The 18,932-nt window shown below is 52.8% G+C and overlaps 1 protein-coding gene across 6 annotated transcripts in view; it reads left to right on the top strand.

Annotated features, from left to right (window-relative positions):
• Positions 1-18,932, top strand: part of GRB10 (growth factor receptor bound protein 10) — a 196,770-nt gene that overhangs the window by 106,125 nt on the left and 71,713 nt on the right. For all 6 annotated transcript variants that reach the window (XM_060020099.1, XM_060020103.1, XM_060020100.1 and 3 more), the window contains 2 exons: positions 13,253-13,454; positions 17,565-17,706. In XM_060020099.1, coding sequence (XP_059876082.1) covers positions 13,253-13,454; positions 17,565-17,706 — 344 coding nt within the window. The remainder of the gene's footprint in view (positions 1-13,252; positions 13,455-17,564; positions 17,707-18,932) is intronic.

The raw sequence follows: 18,932 nt of genomic DNA, 5'->3' as shown, positions 1-18,932 counted from the left end.
TCCCCTTTCTCCTGAGATGATGCATGTCTTGAGGGCAGGAACCATGTCTTCCTCATCTCGAAGGTTCTGCTGTAGTGCCTTGTCCATAGTTGGGTTTTACAGATACTTGTTTAACGGATTTCTGAACTCGCATGCCATATATATACCTGTGGGTTCCAGAAAGGGCCTGAGATCCTGCCTGTACCTTCCATGGGTTCGGATGATTCCAGGCGAGCAAAGACAAGACCAGTTAGCAGAGCCCTTCCCTTCTCGTGGTGCCACTGATGAGGTGTCAGGAACATTGGGATGAGGGGGTGTAAGTCAGCCAAGAAGATGAGGTTGCTTTCATTAAAATTATTAAAAAAAATTTTTTAATGGCCAGAGTAAAATAAAATGTGTTATTATTATTATTTTTGCGGTACGCGGGCCTCTCACTGCTGTGGCCTCTCCCGTCGCGGAGCACAGGCTCCGGATGCGCAGGCCCAGCGGCCCAGCCGCTCCGCGGCATGTGGGACCTTCCCGGACCGGGGCACGAACCCGCGTCCCTGAATCGGCAGGTGGACCCCCAACCACTGCGCCCCCAGGGAAGCCCTGTATTCTTTAATTGAGGCATAGTTGATTTACAGTGTTGTGTTCATGTAAGATGAGGTTGCTTTTGAACCGAGCTTGTGTCCTGGTTCATGGATACCATTTCATCCAGTTCACCCTTTACTGTATGATGGAGAACATCTCCAGTGCTTTACTCACCATACACACACACACACACACACACACACACACACACACGTAACTTTTATTTTCTTACTATCATTTCCTTATAGTGAAACTAGCCTGTCTTCCAAAGATAATGTTCAGAAAGAAATGCTCGACAAAATCCTGAATCGTAATGAATGTCAGCCTCTGGTTGGATGTTGATTCCAGAGCTGAGGTAGTTTGGATTTCTTTTACCCCTTCCCTGTGCCTAAACACCTTTGACTGGGTTAAGATGCAGAAAAGCCCTTAAGGATGCTTCTGCAGCATCCTTTCAAGTAGTGATATTATAGCCCGTCCAAAAGGTGTCGTGTCCTCTGTTTCTTCCATGTTTACCTGACTTCCCTGTTATAAAAATAGGTTCTTCACCTGTTAAGAACTTGTGTTTCATGTTTTAACTCACCAAATGCACTTAATTGTCCTGGGGTGGGCACTGTTATTACCCCATATTTACAGGGAAGGAAATTGAGGCACAGGCATTAGTCGTAAAGTCACCCAGATCACACCCCAAAGGAGTGGCGGAGCTGGGCCCGAACCCAGCTGGGCGGGGTGGGGGGGCTCTGGCATCTGCGCTTCTCACCACCTTGCTGCTCTGCCTCAGGGCTCCTCCTCCATCCTTATTAGAGTCCATGCATGTCTTCCTTTCTTTTTGACTACTCACATTTTCTAGGTCCTCAAAATTTTCTTGGCTGTAGCGACTGGATTTCCCTTGTTCTTGAAAGCAGCCAAGTGGGTAGGATCCCACGGTCACCACCCCCCATCCTGGATGGTGGTCTCCTTTCTGTTACACTTCTCCCAGCCTTCCACTGGGACAATCATCTGTCTCCATAAGGAAGAGGTAACAGAAAGGCATCGAGGTGCCGGCTCTCACTCTGTCGTCCCAGGGTCAGGCAGGCGGCAGACCTCGCCCTTCCCGGTTCTCACTTGGAGCAGAATTGAAACCCCCGCCGTCGTCCTGTGTAATTTCTCAAGTCTCGGCTGTTCTGGGCCTCCGCTTCCCTGATGCTCTGACAGCTCACATCACTCTTGCCTGTTTCCTTTGAGCGGATACTTGGACTCCACTCCCGTTTCTTGTTTTCTCTGGCTGTCAGGATGCCCGCCCTCCACTAGAGGCTTTATCCCCGCAGTGCCTTCTGTTCTGGGGCCTTTGCTTTTCATGCTCTTCGCTGTAGTTGTCCTGTTTCTTTCATTTATTTCATTCATTCAACAAATATCTGTCGTTTGTCCAGCCCACACCAGGCATAGGGGCCCAGGCCCTAGGGATGCAACAGGAAGCAGTGGGTCCTTTTTAATTTATTGGTCACATAACGCATGGGCCTTTTCGCCCAAGGAAGTATAAGTCCCTTTCAGAAGTGTTGGGGCACAGCTTAGATATATCCGTGATGAATGAATATCTTTAGATTGCTCTTAGGTAGGAAACTAGAATATCCTAGCTCCTGAAATCTAACAATATATGTCTTCTTTTATATTACACTTTATCTAAATTACTTTATTTTTTTAACTGCAATTAACCAGCCATTTCAGGTAAAAAAACATTTTTTTTGGAATGAGTTATTTTTCTTTTATAATTTTAAGGTCTATCCCCAAAGGGAGATCTCAAGCTAGAGATTTTTCGTAAGGAAAAGTAACCCTCCGATCTTCAGGACACAGTGTACTGCTGCCTTTAGAAGTACTTCGGCAAGGTTACAGCATCCCTTGTTCACATGTCTAATATTAGCTAATATTCTGTACCCCCACCGTGCGTTAATCTGTCTCCAGCAAGGCCCTCAGAGATCTCAGCTCCTTACCTGGGGGCAGGCCCTGCAGGTACATGACTAGTTGACCCTTTCGGAGATCTTGGGAGGAGCAGGTGTTTCCGCAGAATTAAGTAACCAGGCGCCGGCCCCGGAGCCAGGAGCCTGCCTGGTGGTTCCCACCACCCTTTGCTGCTCCCTTAGAACTGGGCCCCTGCCAGGGGCGGGTAGCCAACACTTGCTCAACCCTGGGCCTCGTTCTGACTGAGAGAGACTTTAATAACAGTCCTGACCTTTTCAGGAGTGGGGGGCAGGGACTAGAGGAGATGGGGGACAGGTTGTTAATCCTTCCACCTCCAAGGGTACATTTGAGATATATTTTGAAAAATAATCCCGGTGGACTCCATCTGCTTGTGTGTCAGATGGCTAAAAGCACCTTTGCATCACGAATGCTTCCTGTTTGGGGGGCTCAGTGTAGTGAGCCCCAGGGGCCGCCGATACAAGGCCAGCTAGAGGTCTGCATCGTAGGGGGATGGTTCCTACCTGCCTTGCAGCAATGGACTAACTCTCAGTGACACCAGTTTCTGTGTTTTCTCACTGCTCGTCCCCTCTGGCTCTGCACTGTGTGGTTGCCGGTGCCTGCGCGTCCTGAATGGAGACAGAATCCTTCTGTGGTCTCTGCGACCTTGGGGATGGCCAGGTGGGCCTGACGTGGTCAGGGGGGCTCACAGGGACAGGCGGAGGCCTGGCCTGCCAGGTGATGCTTCCTGCAGGAGACCCCTGGGCCTCAGACAGTCCTCCATCCCTGCTGGAATTAGAACCTCTGGCATTTATTCACTTGGTGGCCTGGGTGTGACTTGCCCGGTGGGCCTTTTTCCAGGGAACTAACAGACAGGGGACTCAGCAACCCCAAGAGAGTTTGGGAACTCTGCCTGGCTGTCTGACCTTCTGGAAAATTCTGCAGCTGGTGGCTCTATTTTCCACATACTCAGCTGACATTTACTGACCACCTACTGTGTGCCAGCTGTGAAGTTAGGTAGGGAGGAAGAGGCACAAGGACGTGCAGGTCCAGCCTCTGGAAACTCAAGGTTAGTGACAAAGAATGATGTGTACATAGGGAATTAAACTAAAACTAAAGTTTAGTGAGAAAAACTGAGGAAAGTTAAAATTATAATGTACCAGGGAAGCAGGATGTCCACGCTTGGAGTTGGCTTTGACCTCCATCTTCATCTTGGGAGAGCTGAGTCACCCTGTGTCTTGGCTTTTTTATCTGAAATCTTAAAAATGCCTACTTGGCTGGTTTGGTAGGAACATTAGAAACTGCTTGACCTACAAGATATGCCTGGCATGAGACCTGGTGCCAGCAACGGTTGCTACTGTGTGTCTTCATCATTAATAAATGCAGCGTTACATATGTAGAGAGAGAGTGGAAATCAAAACCCTCTCTCACGGATCCAGCACGTGCAGCCTCTCCCTCTGGGCTTGCTCCTTCAGAACTCGTGTCCATCGAGGCCCAAATTCTGAGAAAGACTGTCATGAGTTTTCCTTCTGCTGGGGTGTTATTCAGAAGGTGCCGCTTATACGTGTGCTGTTATTGCTCTTGGTTGACACATCATTTTCATAAGAATCATAAGCCCTTGCTTAGGAACTCTGTTCATTCCTTGACCCGACTCCAGAGATTCGGATTCAGAATGAATCCAAGTGAGTCCCAGGAACCTGTTTTCACAAGTGAGCCTCCCAGGGGGTCCTGCTCATCAGACAGATTCCCGAGGGAGTGGATCTCCATCATCCCAGCCCCACCGGCCCCCTCCTGAATGTTGCCTCTTTCCACTTAAGCCCCATTTCCATCACATCCTGCAAAGACAGCTCCTCTCTCCTGGGCATTGCAGTTCCGGGAGACGTGCCATTTCTTGGAACTGCCTGGTACGTTCTCCTGGAAGGAGTTTCCCCATCCTGATGCCTGAGAAATTGGGCTCTTCGTAGAGCTGAGTGCCCTCTGCTTGATCGTCTTGCCTTACATAACAGAGATCTCGTTGTAAAGTCCTCGTCTTCTGCCAGGTAGTGAGCACAGCCGTCCTGGGAGAGTGTCTGTCCTCGAGGATACTTTTCTGGTTTGGGCAGTTCATTAACTCTACCAAGGCTGTTTCCATCTGAGGACACAAAGTGTCCGCTGTGCCACTTCTGCTGCCCGCATGCCCCTAACCTCTCTTGTAAGACGCTCCGTTGGGGTTGAGGTCCCCCCTTAACACAAGGAGTCCAGTCTCTGTTTGGAATATCTCCGTCTCCTCCTCTCGTACACCGGAGTGGGTTTTAGCTTCTTCACAGAGGGAATTATTTTTCCAGAGGTGGTGGAAGAAGTTTCACGTCCTTCCTTGCAACTTTGCATTTAGCACCATAATCCTTTTCCAGAGTGTGATGCCTAGGACTTCATTACGTTTAGGTGGTAGGATTCTTTTCTCTTTTGTTAATGTCTGTATTTCCAGTAGCTGGACCAATGTCAGAGATGTAGTTGGTGCTCGGTCAGTATCTGTTGAATGAAGAAAAACATGGGTTACATGAGGAATTTTACATTTATGGAGGTAAATACACAGAATCAGAGAGAGTTAATGTTGAATGGGGTAGTGAAGATAATTTACCTTTAAAAAAATTGCCTGTTTGCAATCACAGTGCCAGTGAGTGACAGGCTTTTGGCCCGTGCCCTGGATTTTCCCTGTTCAATTGCAGTGTTCTTGGATTCATATTTTTAAGATTAATGGAAAATGGGAACCTTCCAGAATGACAAGTTATTTGCATAGTTTCTTGCACCCAGGTTTCTGCCCTGACTTATGATGTAATAGAAGAATTGGGAATCAAAATCAGAAGGTTGAGGAGAAAAAGATTAAATTGCTAAGGATGACTTGAGAAAGCTGCAATTAATCTTTTGCCCCTTTTGAGCGATATTTTGTGAGTATGTTTCTGTTCTCCCCACTCCTCCAAATTGCCCTCTAATAGTGCAGATAGAGATTACACAACAGAGTCTGTAGTTTTTTCTGCCATTTGTAGCTCGGGTCCTTGGTCCTTGCTTGGCAGTTTTCAACTTTTTGGTCGTGGAAAATTGTGCTCCCAGGTGCAGAAAACAAACAGTCTTAAAGACCTGAAAGAAACTTGTATGATATCCAGGTCTTTCCTGGCAACAGTGTGACAGGATAAAAATCCAAGAAAGGGGGAAACTTATGCTCTTTTCTCTTACGCCAGTTCTTGAATTTCAGTGAATGGGTTCACTGAGTGGAATGTGTAGCTTTCCTCATTTTCTTAGTTGTTCTCTGGGTAGAACATTCTCCAGCTCTCTCTTAAGACGTAGATTGAACAAGTACATCTCACGGGAATCAGAGTCCAGAGTGATTCATCATTAATCACTTTTTTGCTCGTCGGCTATGGTGGTGGAGCTGGCTGGTCAGGCTGCTAGGATGTCTGCATTTGACTCTGATCTGCCCCGGAGGTAGTGCCTCGTCCTGCCCCCCAGTGTGTTGCAGCCTCCTGGGCTGTCACAGACCCGGTGGTGAGACGTAGCCCAGCTTCCTCCCCGAGGGTCACGGTAGTAAGCGTCCGGGCCCTTCCAGCTGCTCTGGGGAGACGGGTGAAGAGCAGTCGGCAGGGCTGTGAGAGGATGCCGACGGGCTGTGTTTCTGGCCAGGCCCTGCACAAGCCATCGAAACATGAACCCCTTATGGGAGGATGCACACAGGTATGGTTGAATACCTACCTGTTGCATTCCGTGGCGTTGGCGGAGAAGCATACACGTGTGTACTAAAAGTTAATGTTCGTTGGGAAGGGGAATTCATGTTCCGTGTAACTCGGGAAACGAGTGTGGTGGTCCTGGGCCTTCACGAGCCAGTCCGCCCGGGCGTCCTTGGCCGGTCACCCAAGAAGCCAGCCCCAGCGGTGCCCCCGTGGCCCTCAGCCTCCGTGGCCTGGGCACCTCCTGAATCTTGTTTATCTCTTGCCTAGGTTCTTGCATCCATCGCCTCAATGAAATATTTCTTTTCTGGGAAGGACCCTTGACTCTTTTCCACACTGAAGTCCTGTCCCCACTTGTCACCCTGGGCCACCTGCACTGACCCCAGGAGCCCAGCCCCTGTGATGACTGACAGGAGTGGCGTCCATACTGTTCCTTTCTGCTGGTGGAGGAAGCCACACGTGTGCAGGCAGAGAGCAGTGGGGGGGGGGGGGGTGGTGCTCATGCTGGGGACGAGTGAGGACCACAGGTGTGCAGAGTCGGGGAGGGGGGGCACCTGTCCGCCAGAGGGATGGGGCTTGAGGCCAGCGGGTGGGCAGGGCGTCCCCTGGAGTGGGCTCCGGGGAGGGTGGGGCAGCCCAGGACGCCCTGCCCGTGAGGTCCAAGCGCGTGGCATTGGTTGCAGGCAGGCAGGTTTAGGGTTGAGGGCTTCTTAAAGGCACCCAAGTAGTTCAGCCAGGAGAAGACCTTAAGTGAATGTACTTAAGAATATTAAGCATTCCAATTTAAAAGGTGCTTTCACTATTATTATTTTTTTAATTGTGGTACAACATACCTAACATAACATGCACAAACCTCTAAGCAGTGCCCACAGCCTTTCTCATCTGTGTGGTTGTAGACAAGGGTTTGTGTCTAAATCCCGTCCTGATTGTGCTAAGTCACAGCTGTAGAGCCTTAAGCAGTCGTAAGGGGTGGTGCTTCTTCAGACAGAACATGTAGACCTAAACGTGGCTTTGAGGAAAACAGGTTGCAGATGTCGTGGAGGCAGAACGTCAGCGGTCTGCGTGCTCTGTGTTATCGACAGGGCTGCCTGGTAGGATGCTGGCTTTGTCACTTGCTGAGGGATGCTCTAGGGAGGGGTGCCGGATGCAGTTCCTGAAGAACAGAAGGAAGTGCCAGGGCTCTCCAGGAACTGGACACACGACTAACTAAATATGCACGTCCCTTTTCTGAGTGCACAGTCCTGCATCTGAATTAGCAGAAGGAAAGGCATTCCAAGAAAAATAATCAGCCTACCAGCTATTGACACAAAGCAAGGCACAGATTGCCCAGAATCAGCAGATTGGGAGGGTTGTTTTAATGTTCACTTTGTCTAACTGGATTGGTCCCAGGGTGTGTGTGTGTATTTGTCTAGTTTCATGTCACCAGCTGACCCTGACTGTGCTCTGGGCAGTGGTTCCACCCACATGGCCTTTGGGTCCTGGGAGACGGCGGAGGGGGGGGGGGGTCCTCTGAGCGCCACAGCTGCCCAAAAAGTGTAGGCAGCACTTTTTCAAATGTATATATGGTCCTAATGAAAAAAAAAAAACAAAAAACACGCAAATTCTTACAGGTTGTTTAATTCATCATTTTGTTGACCTGTATTTCTCAATTTAATAGACATTGAACTTGGCAATTACCGTTGTCTGTGGTGGTAGACGGGAAAGGACGCCAGTTTTCCCGCATGTTGGGAAAACGTTTCTCTTGTAAACATGGAAGACATCAGGAGTTGTGAATCTCTGCAGTGCTGTGTATGTATTTCTGTACATATGCCAGACAGACTAATTCTGAGGGGTTTTATGTCCTGCCTGCCCAAGTATCCACCGAAATAAAGCATTGGTTTTGTTTGTTTAATGACAGGACTTGGGGGTTGCATTTGTATTTTTATTTGGAGTTGGGGCTAGGTGATTTGCTTTTATATTGTCTGAGTATCTTTAAATATCATGAATCAGAACAGAAAAGACTCCTCTAATGGTGTAATATTCTGCTTACTTACGTCCAAGCACCTCTACATACTAAAAATTAAATACACGTGACTAGAATACACGAGGACTGAAGATGAATTGGTGTGCTGCAAAAAGGTATTTCAGTAGCATGTTGAGTTATATTTGTACAAGGTAGAGGTCAACGAGAAAAGCTTGCCCAGGGAACATGGTTTAGGTTGAAAGTGCTTTTGCAGGCTGGGCCTTTAGTTCCTGTGCAGGTAGAAATGTGTGAGAACTTTGGCCTTTGCACACGTGCTGGGGAAGTTTCAGGTCTTGTGCTGTCAAGAAAACTCCCTGAATACTTTTGTTCTTAGAATTACTCCAGGTAATTCTCCCACCCTAGCTGGCTGTCCTACAATTCAGTTCAATTCTGATGCTACGTACCTGGTCTGATCATTTATTGGAGCAGCCCACAGCACTCAGCAAGACGGTTTACTCACTAGATTACCAGTTTGTTGTCAAGGGTACAACTCAGGAACAGCCAGGTGAAGAGATGCAGAGGGCAAGGTACCCGGGGAGGCGGGGTGGGGCTTCCTGCCCTCGGGGTCACCCTCCCAGCGCCCGCACCTGCTCACCGACCTGGAAGCTCTCAAGGCCCAGGCTTTTAGGGTTTCTATAGAGGCTTCATCATACAGGCATGATTGATGAAATCATTGGCCATTTGCAATTGGCCTCCCTGGAGCTCGGGGGTGGGGCTAAAAGTCCCAGCCTCTCATCACACAGCTGGTTCCCCTGGGAGCCAGTCTTTATCAAGTGCTTGTCTGGGGGCTTTCCAGAAATCACCTCATTCCCATAAATTCAGACCTAGTCGAAAGGGGCTTGTTATGATTAACAAAACACACTTCTGTCACCTTTACTAGTGGCTCGGGAGCTATTTCAGGAACAACAGAAAAGGGCCAGATATTATAACGAAGGTACTCCCCTTAACCTCGTATCAGTTAGGAAATTACAAGGATTTTAGGAGCCGTGTGCCAGGAACCATGGAGGAAGATGAAAATACATACTTCTTCTCTTACCACAGCCTTACAAATGCCGTCTATTATTTTCTTCAGGGACGAACCTCCTCTTACTTAAGACTTTATCACCCTCTTTATCACCGACTTGTAAGGAAGTCGGCGCCCTGCCCTGCCAGCTCTCTGTTACTTCAGCGCGCGCCTCATATGTGAAAATGGGGGCAGATGGGGGAGAGGCTTCCGTGGGTCCGTCAAGAAAGGACAGGAAGGATGCATCTGGCGCACACGTGGTGCAAGAAGCATTTCTTTAAGGTGCCAAAATAGTTGCATAAAGCGGATCCGGTGTCATCTTTACTATCTAATTAAAGAAGCCACTAGAGGGCGCCGTGAACCAGGCAGGGGGCAGTGGAGCGAGTGGGGTCCGGGGGGTGGCAGGAGGCGGTGCCGGTTAGGTCCTCCTGTGACTCACGCTCTCCTCTCCGCCTGCAGCCTGCCCTGTTCCTGGCTTGGCTTCTGGAAGACATTCTCCCGGAGTAATCCAAACTTGAAAGTGTTTCACTGAATTCGTACTCATTTTAGACCTCAGCGAGCCTCCTTTGCTAAAGATGACAGCGAGACCAGATGCACCTGTGATTTGGGGATCCGATGAACGACTCCGACGTTTGGGACAAAAGTCTCTGACCAGCTTAGGACTGGGTTATTTAAGGAAGGAAAATAACTATTAATAACTTGATTTACAGCCATGTTGTTTGACCTACATTTGGCCAGTAAATATACCCTCCCAAATTCGTATGGAGTGGAACGTCGCGTATCGAATTGTTTCCCTTCTCCGTTGCAGGACTCCTTTCAGAGGTACCGGCTCACAGCAGATACTTTGGCCTCAAGGTAGCAGCTATAGACACTTAATCTTAACGGTCCTTTCCAGAAGCCTCTGCTTTGTTAATGCCCTGGTGTTTGATTCTGCCACTTGCACGACGCTGCAGGAAGGCTCCCTCACGTGGGTGAGCACCGATGCACGTGGATTCGTGCAGACGGCCACACGTGTAGGAGGGACACGGGGCAGCCTTGCTCCACGATGGACTGGCTCGTGGAACATTCGAAAGAATTGAATGTCATTCCAGCAAAATCTCAGTGTAGTAATTTTTTTTTAAGTGCCGTCGCATGTGGAGAAGCGTCCTCTTCAGAATCAAACCCTTTAAAACCCTTGTTAGGAAGATTTAATTATCAGTCTTTATTAGAATTTAACAAAGTTTAAGTAAAATCAGACGACGCTGAGTGATGTTACTATCCAAACAGACGAAATGCTAACTGACCCCACAGGAAGTGTTTAACGTTTGTTCTGGATTAGGATGTCTTAGTCTCTATTCTTTGCTCTAAGGGCTGTGGAAAATAGGCAAGTTTGAAACATGCCAGTATAGTGGTTGGAGTTGATCTATGAAAAGTCTAGCCTACCAAGTGACTGTTAAATGACTAACCTGGCTCTAACAGGTTCACCATTAAATGTATTAGCGTAGAAAGTGCTTTTATCAATAACCCACCTCAGAGGAGAGTTAAAGCGCTTCAGGGCGTGCATTGCACCTACACCTTTTACCTTTATATTTACCAGCTTACGTCCAATTTGCCTTTATATTTACTTTGAATGATGTCAGAATCACTCTGTGTTCCTGAAAGCACAGTGACCTGAGTGCAGCGCGGGGTGGCCCAGGAAGGACCTGGCTGGTGGGAGAAGGAACAGAAAGAAAAGGACGGGAGACACAGAGGCCTGCCCCCGTGGGCACAGCCAGAGGCTTTCAGAAATGCGTAGGGAAGAAGTGACTGGCAGGAAGATGCACCTGAGGGGATAGGACCTTTTATTTTCTTGGCTGAAATCTGTCAGAGAGCGAGAACGCTATTCCTGTTTGATTTCTAAAGCCGGGTGAAAGCCAGGAAGACAGTGGCCTTTGCGTTTTACAAATGTTAATGTTAATCGAGTTAATCAAGTTTACTTAATACTAGACAACGCATAACCTGGGCTGTAGCAGCATCTTTCGACTCCTTCCCCCACCAGGGCCTGGAGGTGCGGGGCTCTGCCCTCTCCCCCGTCAGCCCTCCCCCGGGTGCCGGGGTCTCTGCACAACCCCCCCCCAGACACCCCCCTTCTTCCCGGGTTCTGCCCCACCCACCCTGCCTGGGCTTCTGTCCTTGGCTCCAGTGGGACTGCACTCTCATCGCTGCGATTTCAGCAGCCGCCCATCCTTCTCCGCCCCCCCCACCCCGGGCCATCCGTGTGTCTGTCTGTCTGTCTGTCCGTCCTTCTCAGGGCCTGCCTGCTCGTCTGTTCCGGACGCTCCCCAGACCTCTCTTGCGGGCACCACTGCCTGAAGGGTAAAGGGGCCTCGGGGGAGGGGTGTTCTGTGGTCTTCCTGCCTCTTCCTGGATCTCTCCGTACCAGCACTCCACCCCCCACACCCGACCAGAGACTCCCTGATCCTGAACACCCCCGCCGACCCCACCCCCTGCACCATGCGGCTTCTGTGCCTTCTAGGCTGGCTTTTGTTGGTTTTCTGTTTTGTTTCCTTCTGTCTCCTCTTGCCCTTCTGCCTCGTGAGACAGGGAGGCTGAACATCGGAGACATTTGTGGGGGGAGCGGGAGGGGCAGGGAGGTCAGTGTTCCAGAAAGTTCCGTGAGCTCACGGGTGGAGTGCGCACCTGGTGAGCTCACGTTGGCAGCTGCAAAACTTGTTTTCAGATTCCAGGTTCCCTGCTGACTGCTGGTGTGACCTGGGGCAGGTTACTTGACTACCCTGGACCGACTTCCTTGGCTGTTAAACCAGGTTAATAGGCACCACTCTGCATTGTTTTGTGAGGAATAAATGAAATAGAGCAAATAAATAACACCGACCAAGTGTTTACCCTGGGCCAGGCTCTGTTACAGAGCAGGTGAGGACTCACTGATTCCTCACGCCCACCTGCTGGCCTGGTACCACTGTGAGCTCCAGTGAGAGCTGCAGACCCGGAGGGATGGAGACCCGGGACTGGGGCTTGGGGCCCGAACCGGCAGGCGCAGGACAGGGGCAGGGGTGGGGCAGCAGGACTGTCCTGCCCCTCGGGGGCTGCTCGGGTGGGCCGAGGCCTGGCTGTCTTGGGCCCTGGCTCTGGTTTGTTCCCTGGGCTCCGGGGAAGCCAGATAGACTGTGAATTGCTGACCTGTGACCTCTTCGTGAGAGGCAGCCTCAGTGGCCTGGGCCCTGTTGTCAGAAAGGGGCGGATCTCCAGAACTGAGCCCACAGGATGTGCGTGTGCCTGTGTTTGGGGTTGGTTCCTGTGAGGAGTCGACTCGCACAGCCGTGAGTCCACGTTCACGTCTGCGGGGGCCGCAGGCTGCAGACCCGGGAAGAGCCGCCGCCCCTCTTCCCGGGGCCCTCGTTGTTCTCGTCTCTCTTAGAGTCTCGTCTGAGAATAGCTTCACGGAAACATCTAGAATGATGGTTGACCGGCTTCGGCCACACCAACACATAAAAGCACCCATCTCTCTTTCTGGCGTTTCCTGTCGTCCTCTCTCTGCGTCGGCCTCGGGCCTGCTTGTGTGAAAGCAGCCTCCCTCTGGCTGTCGGGCACCCAGAGGCCTGCAGGTGCGGGTCTCACAGGCAGCAGCCCTCGGGGCCCGTCTGCCGCGGCTGCGGCCCTTCTGGTGGCCTTCGCAGACGAGGCTGGGATCAGGGTCAGGTGCTGCCCCGTTCCTGTCTCTCTGCTTCTCTTCTGGAATTTCGGGGAAGGGAGAAGCCCTGACTGGCCTCCTTAGGGCTCCTTGTGCCCCTGCGATCAGCCAGCTGAGGTCGGGGCTCAGGCTGTGCGTGGCCCCCTGCACTCCAGCAGATGCCCCCAGAGGGTCTCCTGTACAGATGGGAAAGGCAGATGGGCTGTGATTTCTGGATTGCTTCTGGAGTATCGACAGATATCAATGCATAGGACACAGACGGTTCCTCATAGAAATGTGGGCTTGTTTCAGTTACCGTCCTCCACCCTCACGTCCTATTTTAAGACGGTGTGAGTCTTGGAACCTGGCCGTGGCCCCTCGCTGCCGCTGACGTTTGTCTTTCTCTCCCTTTCGACGCACAGAGGACGACGTGGACCTGGAGACGCTGGTGAACGACATGGATGCGTCCCTGGAGAGCCTGTGCGCGGCCGCGGAGACGGCGCCCCTCCTGCGCAATGGCCAGCATCCCCGCGGCCGGCCCCCCGGAGCAAGGCCCCTGCAGGGGCAGGTGGCCCCGCGGCAGAGGCTGCAGCGGTCCCAGCCCATGCACATCCTCGCCGTCAGGTGGGCCCTGGCCTCCCCACCAGGAGCGAGGGGTGGGTCTTGGGGTCATGGCGCCTGGCTCAACTTGGTGGGCCCCTTCCTTCCCTCTGTCTAGCAGGGCCACCGGAGTACCTGCTGGTACCTGGTTCAGTTCAGGGCACTCGTATGTTATGAGCACCTGCTCTGTGCCAGGTCGGTGGGATGTGCAGAAACCCTGTCAGGGGAGACCGCCCTGGAATAAATGAGCGAACGGCCAGGCAGCCCACGGAGGGTTCCCAGGCCTCACTGCCCAGAGGGGACCAGGGCCTGGTCAGGAACGTGCAGTCTCAGACACCTGTCCCGTTGCCCCGGGGGCCAGGTGGAGGAGGGCTCCCTGGAGGAAGCAGACCTCTGAGCTGGGTGTTTAAGGGTGAGAGGAGCTGAAGGATGCAGGAAGAGATTTCCTGAGCAGGAGAGCTGGGCCCTGGTGTCGGAAGTGGCCAGATCCCCTTCCTTTTTCACGGCTGAGCGTGTGTATGTATCACGTTTTCTCCGTCCGTTCACCCATTGCCGGACAGCATGGACAGTGTGCCGGGTAAATAGGACCCACGGAGAAGGACAGTTACTACGTGATTCCACTCCCACAAGTAACCTGGAAGCGTCAGGAGTGTGGAGGCGGGGAGTGGAGAGGGTTGCCGGGGGCCGATGGGAGGTGCCGGTCGGAGGGTCCAGAGGGTCAGGTTAACCTGGTGGACGAGGCCTGCCGGCGCTGCGTGTTGAGGAGCTTGCCACAGGGCCAGGTCTCGTGTGGCGTGTTCTCATCACACACACGCACACAAAATAATCACAATAATAAACAAGTGAGGAGGGTGGGCGTGAACATTGGAGGATGTTTACGGCCAGACTGTGGTGACGGGTCACGGCGTGTTCTTCTCTCTAAGCTCGTCCAGTTGTGGACATTGAATACGCACGGCTTTGTGTGTCTATCAGACCTCCACAGAGAGGGTTAGAAAAGAGATCCCAACAGGTAGGGCCAGATCCAGAGGCCTTTGGGAGCCCCTCCCAGGGGAGGGACGGGGGAAGGGTTTGAGCAGGTCAGGGAGGCTTGGATTTGGGTTTCGGTGGGTAGTTCTGGAAGCCTGGGGTCAGGGCTGGGGGGGATTTGGAAGGTGTTTCGGGGACCAGCCTAGAGTGGCACTGTGCTGACCGGGGATGGGGGGGTGGAGGAGATTTGCAGCTCGTGGATTTGGGGGGTGGGGGACAGAGTGTTGGGGGCACCTGGGCTCTGTCTCTGCCTGGGAGAAGTCGGGGCAGTGGTTGTGAATGGAGGCAATGAGAGACCTTCTGGGTGGAGGCCTTTGGGAAATGCAGCAGACGAGCTCTCTGCGGTCCCCACCCCGGCCCCGCGGCAGCTCTGGCAGGTTTTCAGGCAAGGGAGGTTGAGGGGGTCACTGACACCTGCTGCTCCCTGGGCTTTCTCGGGGGAGGGTGTGCGGTGTGCTGTGGCTGGGACGTCTGTCAGGCTGGAGCGTCTTCTTGGGAATCTCCTTTCCTTGTGGGGATGGAGTGTTTGCTGTGCTTCTGGAAACTTCTGTGAGCCTTCTTTCCAGCCTGGCATCCTATGTTTTCTGCAGCCAGATGACCCTCTTGCCAGCTCTGTCTCGGGGGGTGGGAACCGAGTGTCTGCAGGTGGGGTGCAGCGGCCGGGGTGGCCTGGGGTCACTGCTTCTCGGCATCCTGCCCTTTGTCACATCCATCCTCCAGTGTATGTACCACTTTGCTCCCTAGACCGTCACCCCTGTGTTCTGAGCTCCTGGTGAGTTCAGTCTGGGGGGAGACATTCTCTTCTCCTGCAGGCTTCTCTGGGTCTGGAGTGTGTTGGCCACCCATCCGTGGTGGCCTCGGGGAGGCCCCGGGAGGATGGAGTGGCAGCCGCAGTGACGGTGCATGAGGCTGGACCAGGCAGGGAACAGGGGTGCAGGAAGGCCTGGTTCCCTGCCAGTTAGTTGTCCAGGGCCCTTGAGTCTGGAGTCCTGGCCGTACTTGTCCCTCTGCCCAGGGGCTGCAGGTACTGAATCCCAGGGTTTGATGGACAGAGGACAGGAGGCTCACTCCCTCCAGAGAGCGGACACCGGTCCCGGGCCCAGCCTCTTCTCAGCGACATTCTCTCACGTTGTCATATCGTTTCTTATCTTCAGGTGCATTTTAAAAAATGGGACAACCAATATAGGATCCCCAAAGACTCATTTTGTAAATGAGTCTGCTGAGGATTTCCTGTGTTTGCTGAGCACCTCCTGTGTATAAGTCTGTTGGGTCCTCATATAGTAGCTGATGGAACGGTCACTGCAGCCTTACTAGGTGCTGGCGTGGTGACCCTCAGTTCCCAGGTAAGGAAACAGGCACCGGGGGAGGTGACTTGGCCCATACCTGCTGAGTGGGGGCCCCAGATGCAGACCCAGGTGAGGGGCCCAAGGAGCAGGTCTGCCCTGCCGAGGACTTCAGAGATTGTCACACGTCTGAAGAGAGCAGGTACAGAGCAGAAACTGGAGTAGTAGAGGGGTGACAGGTGAAGGGGGCGTGCTCGCACCTGGACAGGTGGAGGAGTGTGGTCCCACCCTCCCGGTCCCTGACCCCGCCTCCCGTGTCTTGTGAAGGGAAGTACCCTTTGGCCACGGGCCTCTCCCCTGGGACTCTTCCGCGTTGTCTGATATACCTCGGTTTGGCTTTGGGTGATACCTGTGAACCGCTGAAACCACTTTGCTTTTCAGTGTTTAAAATAACGTATTGAAATGAAATTTGCACAAGCGTAGACTGAATCACTTCACAGTGTGTGTTGGGTGGCGGTTAGGACACTCCCAGGGCTGTGCAGCGCCCCCCTCGCCCTGTGTAGTTCCCGAGCACCCCCATCTCCGGCCAGAGGAACCTGGCGCCCACTGAGCAGGGCCCCCCTGCTTTCCCCTCCCCACAGCCCGTGGCAGCCGTCCATCTGTGTCCTGTGCTGTGGATTGATCTGGTCTGGATATCTCTGACAGATGGAATCATACCATATGTGACCTTCTGTGTCTGGCCTCTTTCAATTAGCACCTTTTTTTTTTTTTAAGATTTTATTTTTAAGAGCCGTTTTGGTTTCATAGCAAAATCGAGAGGCAGCTGCGGAGGTTTCCCCGTGCTTCCCATTCCCCTCAGCATACACTCAGCCCCCTCCCTCAGCATCCCCAGCGGGGCGGCACCCTTGTAACCGATGACCCTTAGCACCATCGTTAGCGCCCAGAGCCCCTGCTTCACACGGGGGCTGGCTCGTGATGGTGTGTATTCTGTGGTTTGGACAAACGTGTGATGACGTGGGTCCAGCCTCGTAGTATTGTATGGAGTCATTTCACTGCCCTAAAAAAGAGGACTCTTAAAATGCTCAAGACTGCCTCCTAGAGAGAGAAGCTTGTGAACTTCTGTGAAGCTAGGATAGCAGAAAGTCAGCCTCTTGCGCGGTAATTCAGAAGAAAGTAAACAGTCTCCGGTGAGTCACTGCTTAGCAGTACTTTGGGGCCGGGAGGTCCTGAAGGTGAGCATGGCTGCACCTCCTCCCCTCTCGCTCTGTGTGACAAAGGACTCCTGCGTCCCCCAGGTTTTCTGTCACCAGGAGGCTATCATGGCGGAGTGGGGTCTGTTAACAGTCCAAGTAAGCTCCTGGGCACGTGGCCCAGCGGTTACAGGAAGTGCCCTCCTCTCTTTCCTCTGTGTCTTACACCTGCAGGACTTGCACATCTGAAACCCTGTCCCCACTGGACAGTGACCCCCTGGCCCCGACCCCTGGCCCTCCACTCTGTTTCTGTCTCTGGGTGTGACTGCTCCAGGTGCCTCACTGCAGTGCCGTCCTCACGGTTCACCCGTGTGGTAGCTCGTGTCAGAGTCCCCTTCCCTGTGCCGGCTGAGTGATGCCCCGCTGCACGTTTACACCACGTGGTGTCATTGTTCCTGGGACAGTGGGCCATTGGTTGCTCCCACCTTTTGACAGTTGTGAGCAGTGCGGTGTGGACACAGGTGTTCAAACATTCGTCCAAGTCCCTCCCTCGGGGTTCCAGGCAGGTTCCCAGTCGTGGGACCCCTGGGTCCTGAGCGGACGGCAGCTTCTGACGGGCGTTGTCTCTCCTGCAGGCGCCTGCACCAGGGGGACCAGCAGTTGAGGACGTCGTCTCTGCCGGCCATCCCCAACCCCTTCCCCGAGCTCTGCGGCCCCGGGAGCCCCCCTGCGCTCACGCCGGGCTCCGTACCTCCCGGCCCAGCTGCTGCGAAGCAGGTGAGCCACCCCTGGTTGGAACGCCAGGCTGCTCGCGTGCGGAGTGAGGACCGACGAGCTGGCTCGTGGCTCTGGGAAGAAGGGAGGGAAACTGGGATCTTTTCTCTTTGCTCCTCTCCTGTTGCTACCAGCCTTGTTGCCGGGCGAGGCTTTTTACTTTACTGGCCAAAGTGCCACTTAGGAATGATTTAGGAACAACATTTAGGATGTTTGAGATGTTTACATGTTATAGAAAGAGTCTTATAAAAATGGTAAAAGAATAATAGTACTGATCATTTGATGCTGAAAGATGAATTTTAGGTTCTCTGAAAAAAATGTCACCACCATCGTCTTCGTCTGGATCAATGAGGCATTAAACCTGGACGTTCCCGGGCACCTGGACTAGAGGGTAATTGAACAGTGTGTAACATTCCTGGCTTTGAATAGGATGTGCTCAGGGCAGAAGGATTTTGACTTGACCCAGAAGGTGACAGCCAACTAAACCAGCAGTTTCTGCTTTAAAGTAAGACTGTGAGGTGCCTGTGATACACACGGTGTCCCCAGCGGAGGAGACAGGCAGAGCTTCAGGAAGTCATCCGTGGTCACATCGCCAGTCGTCACCTTGTCGGAAGGGTGGGCTGGCAGGTCCGTCCCTCCTGGCTGGCAGGGCCTGGCCCAGGGTGGGCTGCAGGCTTGGGAGGGGGACCCGGTGATGTTCCACAGTGGGGTATAGCGCTAACACTAACAACAAGAATAATAACAACAAAGATGAAGAAAACAACATTCTGTGTGGTTTATATGTTTATGTATATAAATAACATTTACTCTCAAAACAAACCTGAGAGTTAGGTGCAGATGGTACATCGAGTCTGCATTTGGGAAACTGAGGCCCAGCTGTGAGCGGTAGAGCTGGTGGGGGTCATGGTGTGGGCGGTGGAGCTGGTGGGGCCCCGGTGTGGGCCGTGGAGCTGGTGGGGGCCCCGGTGTGGGCGGTGGAGCTGGTGGGGCCCCGGTGTGGGCGGTGGAGCTGGTGGGGCCCCGGTGTGGGCGGTGGAGCTGGTGTGGGCGGTGGAGTTGGTGTGGGCGGTGGAGCTGGGCAGCACCTGACACCAGGGTCTGGCACCGCTGGCCTTAGCCACTAAGCTAGGTCTTCCTGGGCCCTTGATGTTCTCTCTTCAGTGAGTGTGTTTCAGGAGCCTCTTTGCCTTTTCTGGTGGAGCCAGTCTCCTCTGCACTTTTCCACCCTT

The sequence above is a fragment of the Delphinus delphis genome, chromosome 9, assembly GCF_949987515.2.
Source record: "Delphinus delphis chromosome 9, mDelDel1.2, whole genome shotgun sequence".
NCBI classification, from domain to species: domain Eukaryota; kingdom Metazoa; phylum Chordata; class Mammalia; order Artiodactyla; family Delphinidae; genus Delphinus; species Delphinus delphis.
The sequence above is the reverse complement of the archived record's forward strand: the minus strand, read 5'-3'. Positions and strand labels throughout refer to the sequence as shown.